A 22445-nucleotide genomic window follows, 5' to 3' on the forward strand; every position below is an offset into this window, starting at 1 on the left:
GCTTTGATTTATCAACTATCAACAAAATTTTCTTACAGATTTATATATATTTATGTTAAATGTATATGTGTATATGTGTGTATGTATGTTATGTATGTATGTGTATGTATGTATACATAGTGTGGCACAAAAGTGCACTCATGGTTTTATTTCTACGTGCCATAACAATCGCTATTGGTTTCCGATGAAATGACCTGCATGTTGTCGACAACGATGATCGATCATCAAAAGCTTGTTTTTTGCAGAGTCGTTTATAGTATATTTATAAGACAAAGCGACTCAACTCTTGCTCAATGAAAAAAGTTAATAATGATATTATTAACCGCTCATAACACTTTTAACATTTTTATTTAAAAAAATAGTCGAGCTCTTTATTCGCGTAAAAATTTACATATATTAATAAACGGTTTTATCATCATTAAAAAAAATGCAAGATAAAAAGCAAACTCTTGTAGAGAAAAAAAACACAACGTAATGATATATAAAATATAATAAATGTTTTTGTAATAAATGTAAAACTTTTCGCACGGTCTAAACTTCGATAATTAAATTTAATTATTTAATAATTCTGTAAAACAAGACAAACGCAAAAAATATAATGAAAGTTTTTGTAATAAATTGAACATTAAACTCAAATATAATATGAATAAATGAAAGCTGCGGAAGAAAGCAATAAATTTTTCATTGTTTGGAAACAATAGAACATCGTATTTATAATCATCCTACGCAAAATGAAAATTTTGTTACAACGACATAAATTTTATTCTTTCTGCGACAAAAAATTAAATATAAAACTTAATTTCAATTTTCAAAATGAGTAATTTTCTTATATCCAACGAAAAATTAATTTTGACTCAAGTAGTAGTACATGTGTCATAAAGAAAATTTTTGCATGCAAAGAAGAAGTTAAGTTACTTTGTTCAAATTGTCGTCAAATTTTTCTATTTAAAAGAATGATAAGAAACAAAATATAAAGAAAGAATATTATTATACAATTATATAATTATTATATTATAATTATATAATTATTGTTATATTATTAGTATTATTATTATTATTATTATTATTATTATTATTATATAATTATAATTATATCATTATAATCTTATGCAAAATATAGAAAAAATATAAAAAGATAAAAAGATAAAAAGATAAAAAGATAAAAATCAAACTCTTGTAGAGAAAAAAAACACAACGTAATGATATATAAAATATAATAAATGTTTTATTAAAAAGATCTTGATAATATAAGATTTATTAATTGGAGGAATAATTTTTTTGTACTTATTTTTTCATCTCATTTCTAAATTCATTCAGAAAAATATTTATATACTTTCACGGTAACAAGTATAAATCACAATCCTCCAACCCACATTAAAAGAGCAGATCGCTATAAAATGTAAGCTACCAGTTTACGAGATCGGATCTAGTCGTAACAATCGAAATCGAGCCTACTCCGAAGAAACAACGAACCAACCAACCTTTCGTCCAACCTGAAAGACGACCTGGACAGGTCGCTCCAGGCGCTCATGCTTCGACTGCGTCTCCTGCAGGACTGCTGCGGCGTCAGCAGTCTGCTGCTGCTCCTCCGTCTGGTGGACGCCAGATTCTCCGCTTGAAAATACACCCTCGGTGCCTTCTGCTGGGACGTCGGCGGCGTCGAGGTCGGCGTAACCGCCGTCGAGGTGTGGAGCTCCGGTAGGGCCTCGTAGTCCCATGCTCTGGCGCCCATATCGAGCAGGGGCACCGACGAGGCAGAGCTCGAGCCGCGAAGTGGGTCCCGAGGCTTGCGGTGATGAAACAGGGCGAGGAGCTTGCGACACACCGACTCGTTCTCTCTCTCCCTCTCCCGTTTCTTTGCTGCCGGCAGCTTCACCTTGAGGCAATCGCGGGACGTACGAGCTCGACCGCCGATGCACGTCCCTTCGACCACATTACCGTAAATTTTCCTCTTCGATTACTCGGCATGGTTATAATTGAGCCAGCATTGATAGAAATACGACGAGCAAATCCAAGGAAACTATCGTGAAACTGAGCAGAATCGCTGGCTAACGAAGTAGTTGGTACACACTTGATGAACATGATTGAGAAGTGTTATCCGTTAACGAGTAACGATGATCGATCGGCTCATAAAAATTTAGAATTATCCGCATTTCATAAAATTCACAATGTTATCGTTTTATTACGAAAACGTGAATGCCCTCCTCTTCTCTTTCCTTAGCGTAATTTTAGAATATTTCAAACACTGCGCTTATTCTAAGTAATTTAATAATGTTTAATCTTATTTTTGAGACCTATTTCACTATAAAAGTTTCATGTTTTATATACTTATTGTTCCTTTGATTATTGAAATTATTTTTAAAGAGAAGTCATTCTCGATAACGAAACTTGCATTAAAACATTACAGCAGATGAAATTCCTCTGCTTTCGCTTTTTAAAGATATTCTCAAGGGAGATGCAACGGAAATATTATGCCGTTTGTTAAATACCGCAGCAAAGTCATGAAGGAAATGCATGCAACCACTTGAAATCTTCTCGTTACGTAAAAGCTGATTACAATTTAGGAAAGTTTTGAAAAAGCAATTAAACGCGCTTAGTTGCGACACAAATAATTTAAAGTAGAAGTAGCGGAAGTAATTTCGTACATTCATTCATTTCGTTTTTACGCGATGTAAAGGGCAGTTGAATAATTAGACTTTGTCTCTGATCTACTGGATAAATTTGCATCAGAAAAAAGTTGCAAATGATCTTTCGAAAAGCAAAAACATATTCTTTTTCTCAATTCTTTCGAGATATTATATGGAAAATAATATTTATAAATGCGAGATAATATCACATGCATTTCCTATTCTTAAGAAAAAAATTAAATAATTAAAATCGCAATATTAATTAATACTATTTTCCAACTTACGTTCTTAATATTAACAATATTTGAGGAATTTTCGGATTTTGAATATTAATTTGTTCTAATTCATCTCCAAATATTATTAACAATGCTTACAAGTACATTCTAAAAGCAATTTCTCTCTTTCATTTCACTCTTATCCGAATCAAATCTTGCAAATTTCATGTAACTGACGCTATAAGATAACAAAATAACATGAGCTATCTACGATATTTTTTATATCAGATGATATTTTCTATTTAAATACACGGTTTAGACAATCGAAAAAAAGTAACTTGTAAAGTCTGCTTTTTCTATCCAACTATTGTCAAACTTTGATTGGCAAAAATGAAAGTTGCATGTTCGATTTTTGCGAAACTACTTTTGACATCAAGTGATACTCGCATTAAGCACTATAATCGTCATTAGATGAAAACAATAATTGATCGCAAATAACAATGACACCACATGAATTATTAACACATTTTGTGCAACTGTACAGGCAAAAAGTATTTGACGTTCCTTTCGGAATTGTTTTGTATCGATTCGCATTTCGCTCGTACAGTTAATTTTCGTGATAATATCAGAGCAAATTTAACATCCTACAGAACATCAAGATTCGTATATTTTATATTTTAATGAAAAAAGAATTTTAAAGAATTTTCCGATATTTTATTTGTACTTTTAATCCACGATTTGCATGTTTTTGGAATATATCTTATATGATTTTTATACATTATAAACTATATATGAATTATCAAGAGCATAATTACACACGTAACAACAGCCAAAACACATCAGAAGAATGTACAAACGATGTGACACATCGCTCATTATTTTTTATATGAATCCTCTATCTTTGTTTTTGCCGAATAAATGCGTGTTTTACTCGACAAATATATCCCTAACAGATTCTTCAAGATGAAATAAAATAATGTTCTATAACGAATGCGCATCAACACTTTGATTGATCGCCGCGACCGCAAAAGCATCTCGAGACATTTCGTTTGCACGATACATTTCCGTTTGACCCGGATGACGTCACATGGCAAACGAAGGTCATGGTCGACAATCTCTACAACGATATGATCGCGTTTCTTTGCGAGATCCGCGTCATCAAATCAACTGACATTTCGACGACATTACATCAGTTTATTAAACAAGTTTCGAAAATGCTGTTCATTTTTTAGTCCGATATCTTTAAAAAATAATGTCAAGCTTCATTTTGTGCTCCACTTCGAGATCTCTGCAAACAGTTAGTCATTTAAACACTTGATCAGATAGCAGCGAAGTCTGTAGATCGCATGCGTGAGAACATTCACTTTTTCACATCTTAAAACCTTGGCTTAAGGTGCGGCAAAACAAGGTCGCACAAGCGCTTTAAATCTTCGTCTAAACAACAAAATCCTCGGATAACGAAGAAGATCCTCTCGTGTCTTCACATAAATCCTACTTCATGTCCTTCAGAATAATAACTTTTTTCTAATCATTTGATCAACAATATAAGAGTGCATTTAATTATTTAATTTTTATTTCAAACATAATCAAGTCTCGGAGTTTCACCAAATTTCCTCATGCCAATCAAATTTCCAGTCTTCACTTAAAAATCCTTCTTCATAAAACAATTGAATTAATAGTCCTACGTCAAAGATATTCCCCGAGATTTATCAATGACAGATATTCAGCTCCTCCGAGGAATAATGAACCGCTGTAAATTCGGTGCAGGAGGCAGCGTCTCACGAGGATAACGTTCCGCTGTCACTTCTAGGGGCAGAATCGTTAGAGGGAGAATCGTTATCCACCTCGTCGTCCTCCGAGTCGCTGCACTCGCGAACAGGCGCCTGTGTTCTCAGTATCTTAGTGATATCAATGTAATATCGATGCGACGACAAGTGGCGCGCTTCGCGATTTAACCGACGACAAGACATTTCGAGAGAGGGTAAAGAACAGACGGAGATTCTCTAGCGTCGCAATTTCTCACCCTCGCGCAGCAGCGATATACCCCGACGATACGTCGTTGATTGTCTCTCCTTGTCGTCACGGTTCGTAGAATTCAACGGGTGTCGCACATCCGGAGCAGGAGGATGGAGTACAAATGCCGCATCGTCCTTGACATTCGACGAGGCGTCGCGACTATTCGTGGGATAAAATGTATCAATCACTCTCCGAGGGATCCGAGGAGAGATCTCGGGAATAATCCGGCAATTATCACTGCTTCCTCGCACGCAACTGGGCAAACAAAAGATGCGGGGATCGAGCAGGCTCACGAATCAACGATCTATCTTGCGAAGGGCGGAGCGGCACCCTCAGAATAAATAACCGGAGGTCGGTCCAGGTATTGTCTCATGGCCATCAACGATGCCTTTTTCGCGGCGCGAGAGAGAGAGGAGGCCAGCTCGCAGCTCACTATCCCGTACTGCGGTACACGCTAGCGGTTTTCTCTCGCGCGCCACCCCCGCACCGCCGGCCTTCCACCCCCGTGTGCCTCCTTTTCTCTCCAGCTGGCTCCATCAAGCGCGCTCTCACCCTCTCTCTTTCTCTTTCTCGAGCAGGGTATAATCGTCATTCATCTCACTCGCTCCCCGATCTGCTGTTCCCCTTTTCCTCCTCGTCCTGCTCCTCGTCTCCTCTGTCGCCGTCATCGTGAAAGGGCGCGCATACACGCACGTGGCGCCGCTTTGTTGTCAAGGCGACTGCGCCACTTTGGAGGTACGTCCGAGATCCACTCCATTCCCGGTCATCTCAGCTTGACATCCGTCATATCCAGGTTTCTCGTAGGTTGCTCCGATGAATGAGGAACGATCGCGTGGCGATAAACGTCGCGCACGATTTGTCCGCTTCTCGATAGTAATCACGTTTTTTTTCGTCGTCGTATCCCTTGAAATGCTATCGAACTGTATTCGAGGATCATTTGTCTTGTCGAGAGAAAGATACGCGTAACTCTGTGTCTCTTGCGCTCCATACGTTTCCAAAAGCGAAAAGTGAATAATAGAGACACGAAGGATCAAGTTTGTCTTCTGGAGTCGTTTATATCAATGATGTTCGGCAAGATAAATTTATCTTAATTCGTCTCGGTGTTTTTATCGGGACATTTAGCGCTACTCTACTTTTTTATTGATTAAATTTTATTGATTGAATTATTTGTTTAATTTTTTGATATACTCGTCAAATTCTCCGAATGCAGCATCCCTGTTTAATCAGCGGGATAACCTGCGCTCTGTTAAGGGTGAGTTCGTGCACTAGGGACAATGGGTTATTTTGGTGTGTAACGAAACATATACGGGAATGAATGGACGGGCTGTCGGAGAGACAACATCGATTCGCACCGGGAGCCAAGCTAAACTTGCGTGACGAGCTTGCGCTGTAATGCGGGCGGAAGACTTAAAATTCTGAGTGAACCACGTGGCATATTATATGTGAGCCAAGCTCGCGTGATAAAAAACGCGAAATGAACTTTCTAATGGAATTTTTTCTCCTTCGTAAACTCTTTGTAATCTTACAATCGGCACTTTAATGCAACTTTGCATTCATAATATTAACTTTACCGCACGTGTTACCTATATTAATGTTTATAATGCAAAGAAAATTACAACTGCAGGAGATTTGCATAAATTTTTTTGCAAGAAGAGCATAAATCTTTTTATTAATTTCTAGCTTTAAATAAAATTTAAAACATTCAAAAAGTCAATCAGATCTTTTCTAATATATTTATATTTAATATACATTTATATTTAATATATATATAATTTATAATATATATATATGTATATATATATTTATATATATATTTATTAATATATATTTATGCATCTAGAAAATTATATTTATTTTTAACAATAGACGATAAAAGAAATAAAATGTAATTTTAATGTCATTAAATTGTATGTATCATGTTATGCAAATATTTATATGAAAGACAAATATTGTGAAATTAATATCTCTTACATTTTCAACAATTTACTTAACCGCTTATGTACCATTTATGTAAGAGGCATTATATATCACTTTGTGCGATATGTAGTGCACCACATCAAAGTTAGATGGAGTGTACCAAGTTCTCTATACATTGCTCCATTTATGAATCCTTAATTCCATAAATTTAGATTTGAATTTTACAAATTACTACAATTTTACAGTTACAAATTTATTACATTAAAATCCGTATAAAATTGTAATATAATTTTAGTATAATTTTAATATAATATAATTATAATATACTATAGTTTATAAAAAATAAAGTAAAATATAAGTTCTAATTATGTATTTGCACTTTAGAAAAATGCATTTTAAAATATCATAAATGCAACAAGCTTAAACCACTTTGTTTTACCATTAGAATTATTAGATAATAAATAGGAAATTGCAGAGATATGCATATAAATAGCATATGGTTGATGTAATCAGTCGATTTTGCGAAAGATTTGAAAGCCACGCTTTTTACTTTTTATGACGCAAGGCTTCATATATATAATAGCACAAAGAGATAAGCATGCATAACGAACGAGCAGAATATGCACAACACCATTTCAAGAAAAGATATCGCTCCTCTGCTGCACATCTATTTTTCCTGACAATGCAGATAGGCTACATCAATTGTACTAATGGAGGAAGAAGATTGCTGTTGCACGTCAAAGATATAACTCGAATATTGTGATATAAATCTTGAAAGTTGATTAGAATATAAACGTGATTTAATAGTTATTATCTTTGAACAGCGTGTTATTATTTCCATTTATGTGCAAGGCTATGTATACAAAAGTTATATTTATATAAATATTACAATGTCTAAAATATATAAATGAAAAAGATTTATTCCATAAAATTTAACTGGCAAATAATATAATAAACAATTTTTTAAATATATAGTTTTGACTTTAAATTTCTATAATAATCGTCTTGCATAACGTACAGAAAATATAAATGAAACATATATTAATTAATTCAATAATTCAAGGAACTGTTTTGTCAACTTTTATTGCTAAGTCTGTCGCATACAACACAAAGAGATATTATGCAAAATTTAATTACATCCAGCAACTCGAAGTGATTGAATACATGATTAATCTGCTTTCTAAGCTGCTTCCCTCGTGAGAGACCAGTAAACGCAGGTTTCATTAATAATATCTCGGTACAAGCGCAAAGACAGTAATTGAAAGCATTAAAACATCATTTTGATGTCAAAGTTGATGCCTTAATAGTTAATAATATTATATTATGAATATATAGTTAGTAATATTATACTAGAAATAATTTTTACGAGAAAACTGTACAGAAAATTTTGATAATTAACAATTTATATATTTTTTTATAAATACGAAACGTTAAATATTATCAAATAAAAATTAATAATTTGACCATGAATTTGTAATCATGTCTAAAATTTTTATTTCTTTATTTTAGAGGCTGTGTAAATATTCAACTGTATAATACGCAACACCTAGAGTTGTGAATTTTCGACGCTAAAAATAGCTCCATTTGAAATTCGTTGTAAATTTTTCACGATCTCTTAACCTAGCCTGCACGCAAGATTAGATGGAAAAATCCATTTTTTGACAGATCCCACCTGAGTCCCAGGGATACTAAAAAAAATGAGACGCTCGTTCCATGAATAACAAGATAAATTGTGCAGGATTTACCGAAAAAACTTGAATCGAGACTCCCTCATGGGATTGAATCTTTTCACTAACTGGATCGAGAAAGCGGTTTTTTATACAGTATATTGTATTTTGAACACAGAACAATTAAATTTTATAAATTTTGTGTGAAACACATTACAAATTTTAATGAATTTTAATTATATATTATATAGTTGCTGATAACACAAATGTCTAATAAAAAAAGTCATTTGATTTATAAAATTGTTATTATTAATTTTTTTTATTATAAATTTTTATTATATAATTTCCATTACTTTTCCAGTATATTTTCTAATTGTGAAAAATCTAAAATATTCAGTCTATCAATGTTCTATTGAAATATAAGCTTTCATAAATGCGAATGCGGCGCAATCTAGGAACCAGCAGAAGTATCTATGACAATATAAGGAGAAAGCTTAAACGCGGAAGCTGCAGCGGATGCTGAACAGTCGATAAAGTAGCAGGATAACTATGTTCGAGTCTGTCTCTTCCGCTTAAGCGCGGTGGCAATACCTTTGTATTGACTTACAAAGCGTATGTCTCCTCGTGTAACAATTTCAACAACTAGCGAGCATACAGAAGAGACTTGAGCGAATATATGTTAAGCATACTTCATCTCTAGAAGTATGTTGAGTGCATCACAAATAGGCCACTTGAAAAGCATACTCACAGTCAGAATAGCACCATAAATTTTCAAAGTGAAAAATTCTCGCAATTTCCAGTTTAGAAGTTTCTACCTTATCAGATGTTGAAATTATTAAGAAAAAAAATAGAATAATTGAAAAAATATTAAATACACCCAGAAATTTTTTAAGGCTCACAATCGTTTGTACTTAAAAACTTAAATATTAAAGAGGAGGTAAAGAATTAATTGATTTTTTATATATTGTGTTATTTTTGTCAATTTACACAGAGATGATATTAAATGATGGTAACAATTTGAGATACAATAAAAATGAAATTATATATATATTTTAATACGATAAATATATATAATTATTTTTTTCTATCACTTTTTCATAAACATTTATATCTCAAAATTATTAATCATAAAGATATTTAAAAGAATCTATTCTTATATATTTTTTATATTTTAATCCACATCTTCTTCATATCAATGTATATAACAAATACATATATAAAATATATTTTCTCATATAAAATTCGTATAAAAATAATATCTTAAAGAAATTTATTATTTTATTACTTATAAAAATTGATATATTTTTTCAATTAACGTTTCTTACAATATTTTGTCTTTTATTATTATTTAACTCTCGATTTATAAATCAAGAGTTTTTTAATTTATAACGCTTGATTTAATTATCTGTCATGATGTATTATACTAAAAAAAAAGTCAATTATTGTTTCAAAAATTTGCACATTGTTATCATTTAATTAAAATAACCTAATAATTTTTTCCTAAAAAATATCAAAATAATTAAAACACTTTAATATAATTTCTTATACAAAATTAAATCCAACGTAATTTTATTTTTTCATTATACCTAATTTTTTCTTTTAAAATATAAATAAATTCTTTGTATAATGTTTTATTTCATATACAAAAATAGCTTATATTTTACACTATATATATAAATGTGGATTAAAGCAAGTTATAATAAAAATTTTTTTTTTAATTTTTTAAAATTTTATTCATCGACAATCAATATTTATTATTCGTTTTATTATTCGTTATTTCATTATTCGTGCTTACTTAGCACAAAAATAATTATTTATCAGAAAAACGAAATGGAAACTTAATAGCAGAAAAGATTATATAACACGATAAGATATAATTCATTATTTTGATTTGATGATTGCTACTGACATAAATTTATGAAAACTGAATTAATAGTCTGCAAGTCAACGATATAATATTCAATAAGAACAATAATTGATATACATAATAATAACAATTAATATATTATTAAAATCATATTCAATCAAATTTTTAAAATCTAAATATAGCTTTAATATAAATCTATTTTGTTAATAATACTAATATATAATATATTTGTCAACATTAATCTAAAATACTTTAAATATTAAATATATCAAGATTGTAACAAAGAAATTTAGTTGCAACAAATTAATTAATACGTAAATATTTAAAGAAAAGTCAAAGTCTTTATAATTTATATTATAATTTCATGTCTAATTTTTGATAATCTAAAATCTCTAATCTTTAACTTAAGATCTCTAGATTTGTTAAGAGATTAAGATTTAAAAATTTAACATCTTACAACAAATCTTGCACAAAATAACAAAAAATGACTGATAACCTGATATATTCATGTTGTCTACTACTAAATCAACAATAAATATCCATGTTTCCGATTATACCATGTTCAAAAAGTTGAATATAATAATTAAGAAACTTTCTCAATTTTAACTTTCGTTATTTTAACTCTTATCTAAATGAAATTTTATCTACTTAATCACGCAAAAGTTTACACAATCATAATTTTGTAACACACGAAATTCGCAAAAAGATTTTATATATTTGAAAGATTTTTATTCTCAAGTTTTCCAACCCCAAGTAAAATTATGATCAATCTTCAGAATTTTACATAATACATCACTCAACTTCATTAATCATTGAAACTTTTGGACAGACTTTTACATTTGTCTTACATATATTTATATTCTGACAATACAATACAAATATGTTCCTATTTACAAATATTGCAAAACAAGCATAAACAGATGAAATATAAAATATATTAAATAAAATATATTAAATAAATATATTAAATAAAATATGTTAATATATTAATTATTTTAAAGATAATTGACAAATTATCTTTAATTATTTTAAAATATAATTGACAAAATATAATTAAAGTATAATAAAAGTATAAAAAAAGTATGATTAAGTATAATTAAAATATAAAAAATGCTCAATCAATAAAAATCAATCTAATTTCAATATATTCATAAACACAAACATAAACACGTGCAAATATTTTATTTTAATCTAATTAAAATAAAATATATTTGTTTTTAAATGAAAATATACTTATTTTTAGTAAACAAATTTTTATTTTACAATATTAATACTTAAGACGGAAAAATGTTAATTATTGTCGGGAATTGTTTATTATCATAAATAACGCATATTTTTTGTATTTTTCTTAAAGTTATAACGCTGTGTTTTTTATCATTTACACACATGCAGTAAAATAATAAGATTATCTATATTAAATATAAAGACATCCATATTTTGAACAAGCATACAAAGAAATAGAAAAGGAAAAAAAGGTTCAAAATAGTTTCAAAATTTGATTCATAAGAGAGCTTTTAATAATTTATTAAGCTTATTATTAAAATATGATTGTTCTCACAACTACTTTTAAATATTTCATCTATCAGTCAAAAAGCTTTTAGAGAGTATCGCCTGCCTTTCACAAAATATCTTGATGACATTAGGATACACATTGCTTTTAAGAGGTCGTATAAAGTAAAATATAATATAGGTAAATGTAATTAATTTATGTTTAATTATAGATGATTTTTTTTTAAATAAAAGATTGACGAAATAATCTATTTAAATATTTCAGACTGTAACTCTTAAAATATATTATTATATATATGTCAATAATTAGAAATCAATGAGTAATTTACAACACTCGTGATTTTACAACAACAAATATTTTTTTAAATATTTATATGAAATTTTAAAAGTATTGTTCTTCATATTAAGTTTTAATATAAATTTTTAATATAAATATAAAGTTTTAATAAACTACTACATTAAAAGAAATTATAACAAAATAGCAAATAAATATCTTATAAGATTTAAAATTCAGAGATTATTAAAAATATAATTATTTACAATAATATCATTTGCCATATTCAATCTTAAAATTTATTTTTATTGATTTTACTAAATTTTATGCAAAATATCTAAAGTTAATGGATAATAAGAAAGTTTAATAGCAAAATTTTTTCTCATATAATAGAAATAAAATAATTAAAGTTCTGAAAATTAGATGAATGTCAGACAAACATAGATTCTTCCGCAACCGAATAAATTTTTAATTTCTTGACCCACATTTCTTCGTTTAACCGTATGTCGATCGTCTTAAGTTAATTGATACATTAGTAATAAGCTTCACAAACTACATTAAAACTACATTAAAATCAAAGAATAACATATGAATCAAAATATTAGATCATATTCACAAGAACATTAATAGCTCAGTTGTCACAATTAAATACACATATGTATATCAAGCTTATTTCTTTTTCATTCTTAGATTATACTCATCTTTAAACATAAATTTTCACTATCACATATATAATTCATAACTAATTAGGAATTTTCTAAATCTTATATGTTGGAAGTTCTTTAAATTTTCGCATATGTCTTGTTAAATATTATTTTCACTAAAATTAATTTAAAATTTAAAAAAATACAAATATATTATTTAATTTAATAGGTGTTACATTACTATATTATTTTTATAAATATATTTTTTATTTTTTATACTTCATATTTTATATTTTATATTTTATATTTTATGTAAATCTTTTTTTTATAATGCGTGAAAATATTGACAGAATATTAATTGTTATCGTTGCCTTGTAAAACACCTGGATATCATTAAAAATATTTTGTCGTGAGTTTAACATTTATATTGAGAGAAAATTCATCCAAGTTGAAGGCATTGTTTTTGTTTATTCATCTTATTTATCATTGTCTATGCAGAATACGGAAATAAATTCCAGTTTTAATATCGCGAAACAACTATCAAATTTCAAATATATAAAGTTTTATATTACCAACTTTTATTACATCGATTTCATGCAAATAATATTGAAGGAAGATTCCGCACAATATATATTTTCAATTAATCCTAAAGAATGAATGTATTTTACCACAATCATTAATTTTCTTGTACTTCTTTGTATTTTTCCACATTAATTTTCTCATTCTCACTTTTCTAAGTAGTATATGAAACACATCTAAATTACAAAAGAAGTCTATTATTATTTATAATAGTATGGTTATAATAACCTGAATACTGTATACAAGATATTCGAGATATTTATAGAAATTATGAAGAAGCACAAATTAGTTTGGGGTTCATTAATGCTCTTTCAAAAACACAGTTAATTGTAAGGCATGTACGCGGTTACCTATTTACGCCTACCGCCTGTTCTTTAATAGAATTTTTTTCATTACGTCTTACGATATAATGCCAGTTTAATGAAACTATGCATTAAACAACAGCGAAATAAAAAATTATCCATTATCCGCTTTAAAATTTAATTATGTAAGCATAATATGTACGCACGGAAGGGAGATACACATTTTATAATATATTAAAAAGCAATAAATATTTTGAAATAAATATAATTATGAAATGAATGTTCCAAAATTATGCTTCCTATATATTAATAAAAAAACAGAGGCAAAATAAGCGCCTATTTAATCAAAACCTATATTATTGAGATAATAATATTAAGATAATGATGTGTTTTCATATTTTATATCATGCTTGTAGATGATAATTTTTTATCTCTCGTCAGGGAAATAAATCCTTCGTTAGAAGCACCCCTTCCAACTTGAGTTGGGGAGAATGACGGTTGTATATGTTGAGTAAAATAATCTCGAAGGAAAGTATCAGAGAAGAAGTAAAGATCTACGTAATATCAATTTAAAAGTTGCACAATCTTCTTCGCTCCTCTATTCAATATCGAACATTTTTAATCCAATAAATTTGATACGACATCATTATATTGTATTTATAATGTGAACGTTGCAATCAAAGTGAAATATCACAGTGAAATATTATTGTAATAAAATTGGTATATTAAAATGGAGGTATATTAAAATGAGCTTTAATAAAAGCAATTTAACAAAAGGATTCTCAAGAAAATATCGAAGATTCCAAAGGCAATGAGAAGCGTGTCAAATATAAAAGGAAAATAACAATGCCGGAAGCTGCGCAAGAACTCCTATGCTTGCGCGAGAAGGGAATCTAGCCCGCAGGAAACAACAAAAATAGAAATGCTAGATCGATATTAATCGTGTCAAGTGAGTCTGCTTAGCTCTTAGGCCAGCATAAAACTACAACTAACTTTCATATCTCTAAACAACTTTTATTTAATTCGACATTGCAAGCAAATTTTATTTTAATTATTTAATTCGATGATGTTTTCTCCGATAATTTTATATTTGAAAATTTTTTCTTTCTCACACACATTTGATCCCCCATTTTTTTAAATCCCTATTTAATTCTGTATTTAATTTGCATCTGATTCTTAAAAAATTACTTTCTCAATAATATGCTAAAATATTACGCAGTTTTTACATCATAATAACTATCGGCTTGAAAAAAGTAAAATAACAAAATATACAAGATAAACTACTACTCCTTTTTAAATTGTACGTAAAAGCAATTGTGCTAAAAGCAAAATAACTATTTTAACGTATAAACAAATAAGCAATAAAACAAAATTAAAATTTAAAAATACGTATCTTGAGAAATTAAAAATTCGAAATATAAATATTACATAAACTGTAGAGGCAGGCAATCCATTCGAATGCTCTATACAAGAAGTTATCAATAAAAATTTATCTAAATGTTGCACAAATTTTATAAAAGAATAACATTATATATATTAATGAAATATTTTAGATAAATTCATGTGAAGCTATATTATAGAAATATTTATTCTTAATTCATTAATATACAAAACAGTATATCAAAAACTGTTTGGAAAAATATATTTAATAAACAGAACAATTAGATTTTTTCATTAAGAACTGGTTGTGGAAAGAAAATATTGATCGATAAACGTCATGCATTAACAAACAAATATAAATCTAAGATATAATCTACTGAGGAATTTTAGTGTTGAAACTAAAATATTCCAATAAATAATTTCAAGTTAGCTTGATTCTCGATATTTTTTCAAGTATCCCTCAATCTTTCCAAATTAAATAAAGTCATGTAGCATAAATAGTCATATCGGTTTCTCCGATAAAACATATTGCCATTAGGCCAAAGCAATTTACTATAGTGAATCATTACACATAAAACCATAGCAAACATATGCCGCAATATTGCAAATAATTTATTCTAATAGTTACGACATAAATAAATTTAAAGTTAGGAGAGGAAATTGTAATATATTGTACTCTCACACATTTCCGACAGGAGAAAATACTATCTTCCGAAAGGAGGTCGATCATCCACGGTGAGATCTTGCTAGATATTTTTATCAGATAAATGTATCTATCGAAGAAAATTACGTCGCGTATCCATGTACAATAAGATTCAAATTATTTTTTGATATTTATAAAAATAATTAAATTATCTATTACAGAAATATATCAGATCATTCAGACTGCGTCAAAAATAATAATAAAATTAAATATTAATAATAATTAAATCAATTAAATAATTTAGTTAATTTAATTATTTAAACCTCTGCTTACAATACTGCGCTATGTAAATGAAAAATATAAAGACCATTACTTTTAGACATTATAAAACGTAGAGTGGATTTAGTAAATTAATCCTATTTAAGCTTATTATTTTAAGAACGAAAATTTGAGCAAACAAACCGAATGTTCTATCAAAAATTATTTACAAATGTAACATTTACTTACTTGTTAAATAATTTTGTTAAATAATATTTTTTAATGAAAATCGTTAATATTAATTCCAAATTTTTGTACATACTTTTTACTTCGAAAATAAAAAATATTCTTTTACTTAATAATAATACACAAATTGCATATATTTTTCATTAATTCACGTTGCATTAATTCTATAGAAAGTAAAATCTTATTTACCGCCTATTTAGGAAAGGTTAACGTTTCTTTTCATTATTAGACTATGTGGAACTAATTTTAGATATTGATTATTCACGTGGTACATTCTAGTTTTCTAGAAGAAGTGCGCTGAAAGATTTACATAAGCGGTTATACCATAACAGTCCATCTTGTATAAGCCACGTGTCTTCACATATCCTCGGTTACGAACCTTTTATAATACGATAGTTCGTGTTAAACACGTAGCCACACGGTATAATCATCTACTGGCTATACAAACGTGATATTGATTCGCGCGATAAGCGGATATGTTCTTTTATTCCATCGACTGCATCATCAATTTAATAATACCAATTTCGCTTGAGAGAGAGAATACTTAATACTAAATTAAAATATAATCAACACATTATAAAATGAGAATAACAGTAGCTCTAACAGAATTAATTTTAGGTCAAATGTTATATTTATTTTTATATTTATTTTTAGATTATTTATTTCATATCAAAATTGTAAGCCAATAATTGAAAAATGTATATAATAAATTATATAATAAATTGAAAAATTTATATAATAAATTATATAATAAATTGAAAAATTTATATATTAATTCCACATATTTTCTAGAAAAGTAAACAATAAATATAATCAAATTTTCTCAAAATAAATACTGATGATTGAAATCACTATCTAATTTTCCGCAAAATTAAATTTTTGATCCCAACGAATGAATTTTATCCCGTCATATATAAATCAAATGATAGTTGAATTAAAATATATAAATATTATATATTAAACTTAACATAATAATTTATAATTATATATATAAATATTATTTATATTCAAATAATAAATTTTATTCTTTTCTATAAAAATTTACACTATGTCGGATAATTAGAATTAATGAATTGATTTTATATCGAAAAAAGGTCAGGAATATTTGCGATAATTGTAAGATATTAATACAATAATTTTAACACAGAACTACATTCACACACGTACACACACAGATACATAAAATTTGATAAAATATAAAGACTTTGGAGTAAATACCTATGCATATTAATAATAGCTGTTTTTTAATTACTTTAATTATAAGTTAAAATAATTGATAAAAGAATCTGTACTATCTCAATGAAAAAGATTTAATTTTCTAAAAGTTTCTGTTTTTCATAAAGAAAGGTCAATGAAGAATTTAGTTGATTAAAGCGAAACGATAGACAGGAAATTCTTTTATCTTACACAGATACTTTTCAAATTACAAATTTTCTCTCTCAACTCACAATCAAAAGAATGTAATGACAACTATCTATTAGATTAATCTAACAATAAGTAACGAAAACTAAAAAGTTGGTATCAATTTTCAATCAGAATTGCAAATAAGATGGCAGAATTTTGTTATTAAATCTTTTTATTAGATGCTGTCTTAATAACTTAATTCAAAAACTATTTGTCTGCATAAAATTTTACGGCTGATAAATTTTTACAATCATAATATTTGGTATAAAATAAAAATTTATATAAATTTATAATTTTATAATATAAGTAAAATTGATATTTTTTGTTACATAATACAATTGTGATAATTATACCATGAGCAACTGTTATATATTACTTTGACTTACCAAAATAACAAGTTTTGCTCTCTTTGGTACAACTTTTATATTAATCTAACAGAGTAGATTACATCTACATTATTTTCAGATCTTATAAATACCGAAAATCAAAAACTTGTAAAGAAATGTGATTTTTTTTAAAGATATACGACTTTCCTTTCTCTTTCTCTCTTTTTTTCTTTCTTTCTCTGTAATATATATGTATATATTTTTTAGATAATCAGAATAATCTCGAAAAATTTTTAATTAATCGCGTGATTTTACAGCAATGCAAAATTACATTCTATCTGCTAAAAAGTGCCTCAATGTAATATTCTAGCTCGAATAGGAAACATACATATTATCATTCGTCACGTATTTTTTTTATTGATTTCTTTACAATCGCATTTCGCTTACAAGTAAACTGTTAACATTCCATAGTTATTGCATCGAGAGGCAGATTCAATAAAAAAGCGGAAACTGAAACATTTATCGACGGGCAATCAAAGTACATTCGCATAGAAAAATTGTGAAGAATTTTCAAATATATGAGATATCGACGTTACTCAAATATTGCTATTTAACTAATTTTCTCTTTTATGTAATGCTTCATTGAAGTTGTAGAAATACTTTACATATCAATACGAAAAATTAAATATAACAGTGATTTTAAAATAATATTCAAATAATATTAAAATCGAAGTTTCCGCTCTTTGAAATAGTTACTGTGTTTTTTTCATTAGATATATAATTAATATATTATAGTTATTATAAAATAAATGACGCAAAAATATATAATAAATGCGAAAATGTTGGTCAAAAAGCTATATTTGTCACCAATTTCGTAAAAAATATCTAACGAACGAGCTATATTTATGTATTCTTATGATTTTATTCTTATTACTATATAAATATCTTTGCACAGAAATATCTTTGCAATCTATGTATCATGAATATATATTTGTCAATGTAAATTTTTCATTAAATATTAAAAATATACCATTTTTATTTTATTATCTATGTTTTTATGTAAAACCAAATATAACTTAAGCCTTTCTAACTAATCAAAGCTTGCAAATTTAAGGTTTCATTAGAAATATTAATATTGTAGCAATCTCTACTTACAATCAAAAGTATTGGCAGGGAGATAAATATCTATTATCTATTATCTATTATCTAAATATCTATTATTTATGGAATAAATAAGTCTCATTATTTTATTGAGAGAAAAAATTTTTCCCTCAATCAGCGTAAACTAATATTCTAAATATTTATAAAAATATTTATTATTAAATTTATAAAAATAATTATTTTAAAACTACTGCTCTATTCTAGCTCATGGAATTTTTAATTTCTGGATGTGAAATGCTTCGTGCTCTAATTTATAACATGCATTGAATTCAATAGAAAATTTTTTTAATTACTTGTTTTTTGTCGTAAAATTCAAATATTTGGTTCTACTTTCCTTTCATCTTACAATTTTAAATTTCATCGGAAGCACCCAGTTCACTATTCAATTCACAAACCAACATTGCGTTATTTCAAAATTAATTTCACGCTGTACATATTTCGTAAAATAAAGAAGAATTTGACGATAATAAAAACTAAAGAAAACACAATTAAAGAAAATACTGTGCTAAATTCATCATTTAGATTTTCTATGTTAAAAATTGGAGAGTTTAATAATTAATTTGCATTTCACTATTTAGATGGATTGTTTCAATAAAAATTTATCTATGCCTCGTATATACTTAATTTAAATATAAATATTTTGCATTCAAAAGACAACGTATAATTGTATTTACATCAAATTAATTTATTCCCTAACTTATTTCCTTTATACATCCAGTTTTCTATATAAAAAATTTAATTTTTATCAATATAAATTTTAATATATAAATGTATAAATTTATATTCGATGCTTAACGAAAAAACAGTTTTGTCAAAAACAAATTTTTTAAGTAATTTATAAATATGTAAACTATATAAAATATAAAATCTACTCACCGTTCACCATCATCGTTGAAAGCGTAATCACCCAAAATAAGATCACGAAGTCGATATCTCGGCGGTAAGATAAGAGGCAGACAAGGATCTGGCTCATTCATCTTGTAAGTATCTTCTCTTACAGTTATTCAATGAATAAGATTCACAGTTCTTTTATAATAAGTTAAATAAGTGTCGAACACTTGTCATTTAATTATGTTAAAAACTTGTTTATTTTCTCTACTTCCGAAAATAATTTAAGGTGTATATATTTAAAATTTTTAGATGGATACAGAATAAACTATATTACTCGTTAACAAAAATAAACTAAATGTAAATAAATCAACCAAATAAATGCAAATAGCATTTTGCTCAACAAATATTTTTAAAAATATATAAATATTTATATCACTTATAATACTTATATATTTTATATTTAATATTATATAAATGATTTTGTGTACATTGTATTAACATAACATTCAATAGTTCAATTAAAAAATGTTTTTGAAATTTTCAAGCTTTTTAATTAATAATTAAATTCTAAATAAAAGTATATATATATATATATATATATATATATATATATATAACATTTAGATAGGAAAGTTTAATTGAAACAAAAAACATATTTACTAGGAAAGTTTAATTGAAACATAAAAAGTTTATTTACGATATTATTAAAAATATAAATTTTAAGGGCTTTTTTTAAACTTATTAATGAAGTGTTAATTGAATTATTGAATATTATGTCAGCACAAGGTACAAAAAATCATTTATGTAAAATTAAATACAAAAAATTATTTGCAACAATTTTAAATCTCTTTAAAATCCTTTTTCTTTTAAATCCTATTGATTCACAATCATAAAGATGTTCTCTTTCTGCACATAATAAAATTATATCATTATATAGGAAATAATATTCTTGATATGATATGATTTTCATTGATATTTTCTACAAATTGATTTATCGATAGATAAATGTTCTTTCTCTTTATCATGATCGTAAAAAATTCTTCAATTTCACATAATATATATGTATATGCACTAGTTGTAAATATTAAATTAAATTTTTTATTTAAGAATGATTATGCCCTGAAAATTATTATTATTAATAATTAAACGTTTATTTATGAAGTTATCCAATTTTGCTTTAATTTCCCTCGAGACAAAACCAGCAAATTATGGTTAGTAAAAACACGCAAATTTATTTAATTATTCAGATCCACAAGATATATCATATGACAGAGAAAGAGAGAGAAATAACATATGCAAGACTTGCTGATTAATTCTATTAAGTCATTCAATTCAATTTTTTTAACGCTAAAACCTATATGTAGAAAAATTTTCAACTTATTTTACATGTCTTAGCAGGTGAAATATGTTATATAATAATTAAAGTTAAAGACCAATTAAATAATAATTCATTCCAAACTTTTTTCGTTATAGAAAACGATTACAGTGCAATTTATTTTACGCAAATGGTTTCTTAAACAATGGTTAATCTAACCTTTGTTTCTAGTTGTCTGATAGCTGCTCCGAAATGGAATTATAACAATATGTCGAAAAATAAATGTTTCCTTGTTTTGTTTCCATAACAAAGCATATCAATTACAATGCTTATTGTGTTGCACTAATGAACATTATCCAAGAAATTATCTTTGAAAAAGGAGATTAGCGAAAATCAGATAATAGCTTTTCGCTAACATAAGTATATTATGATTATCTGTAGCAAAAACGATAATTAATCTTGTTAAAATTAAATTGCGAGTGTATGCCAATGACGTGTGCGTGTAAAGTCCTCGCGTATTATCAAAGGATGACACAAGACAAATTTGCTTTCAGCTGAATGATAACTAAATTAATTAAATTACGTAATTCCAGGTTTCCTTTGAATTTCAATTGTATTTAGCGGTACTGTTTTTACGAAAGCAGACGTGATAAAATTCTAACCAGAATGATGTAAGCTAGATTGTATAATAAAATAATAAAATTTACACATATTTCACCATTATATCTTTCATAGCACCTATAGCAAAAAATAATGATTATAATTTATTAACTGTAAGTGAACGTTTTATAATACTGAAAATGATAGTTCCCACAATATTATGCTGATAACTTTAATTTAATGTAATTTAATTTAAATTAGTTTCATTTATTTAAATTTGTTTAATTACATATTCATTTAGGCATTAAAAATTAAATACTATAAAAAATTTGTTTTAACCTAATTTTATTATTTTAATAAAAGAATTTTAATTTATTCTTGTAAATATATATATTTTGGAAACTAAGACTATGAAAAATAATATGACTTTTGTGATCGATCGTGAAAATATGAAACAATCGCGAAAAATGTTATAATCGCTCAAACTAAATTATTTTGTAACTGGATAATGCTATAAAAGATCATTTACCGTGATGATATCTAGATGAGTAAACACACTTTACGGGCAAAATTTTCTGATACGGCTCTCGGAAAATTGAGAAATTTAAAAGAAGCTATGCTTGACGCATCATATTTTGTATTCTTTATGCATATCTCGTAGCAT

The 22445-nt window shown here is 27.1% G+C and overlaps 1 protein-coding gene across 11 annotated transcripts in view; it reads right to left on the minus strand.

The window, feature by feature from the left end:
* The window catches only part of LOC105257841 (potassium channel subfamily T member 2), a 142789-nt gene extending 140012 nt beyond the window's left edge, over positions 1-2777 (minus strand). For 10 of the 11 annotated variants that reach the window (XM_020029539.2, XM_025407294.1, XM_020029542.2 and 7 more), the window contains exon 1: positions 1482-2777. In XM_020029539.2, the coding sequence (XP_019885098.1) occupies positions 1482-1732 (251 nt within the window). In that variant the 5' untranslated portion in view covers positions 1733-2777. The remainder of the gene's footprint in view (positions 1-1481) is intronic. The other variant, XM_025407296.1, reaches the window with a different exon arrangement.
* Positions 2778-22445: the final 19668 nt, after the last annotated feature.

The sequence above is a fragment of the Camponotus floridanus genome, unplaced genomic scaffold (genome assembly GCF_003227725.1).
Source record: "Camponotus floridanus strain SB8 unplaced genomic scaffold, Cflo_v7.5 scaffold17, whole genome shotgun sequence".
Classification (NCBI taxonomy): Eukaryota; Metazoa; Arthropoda; class Insecta; order Hymenoptera; family Formicidae; genus Camponotus; species Camponotus floridanus.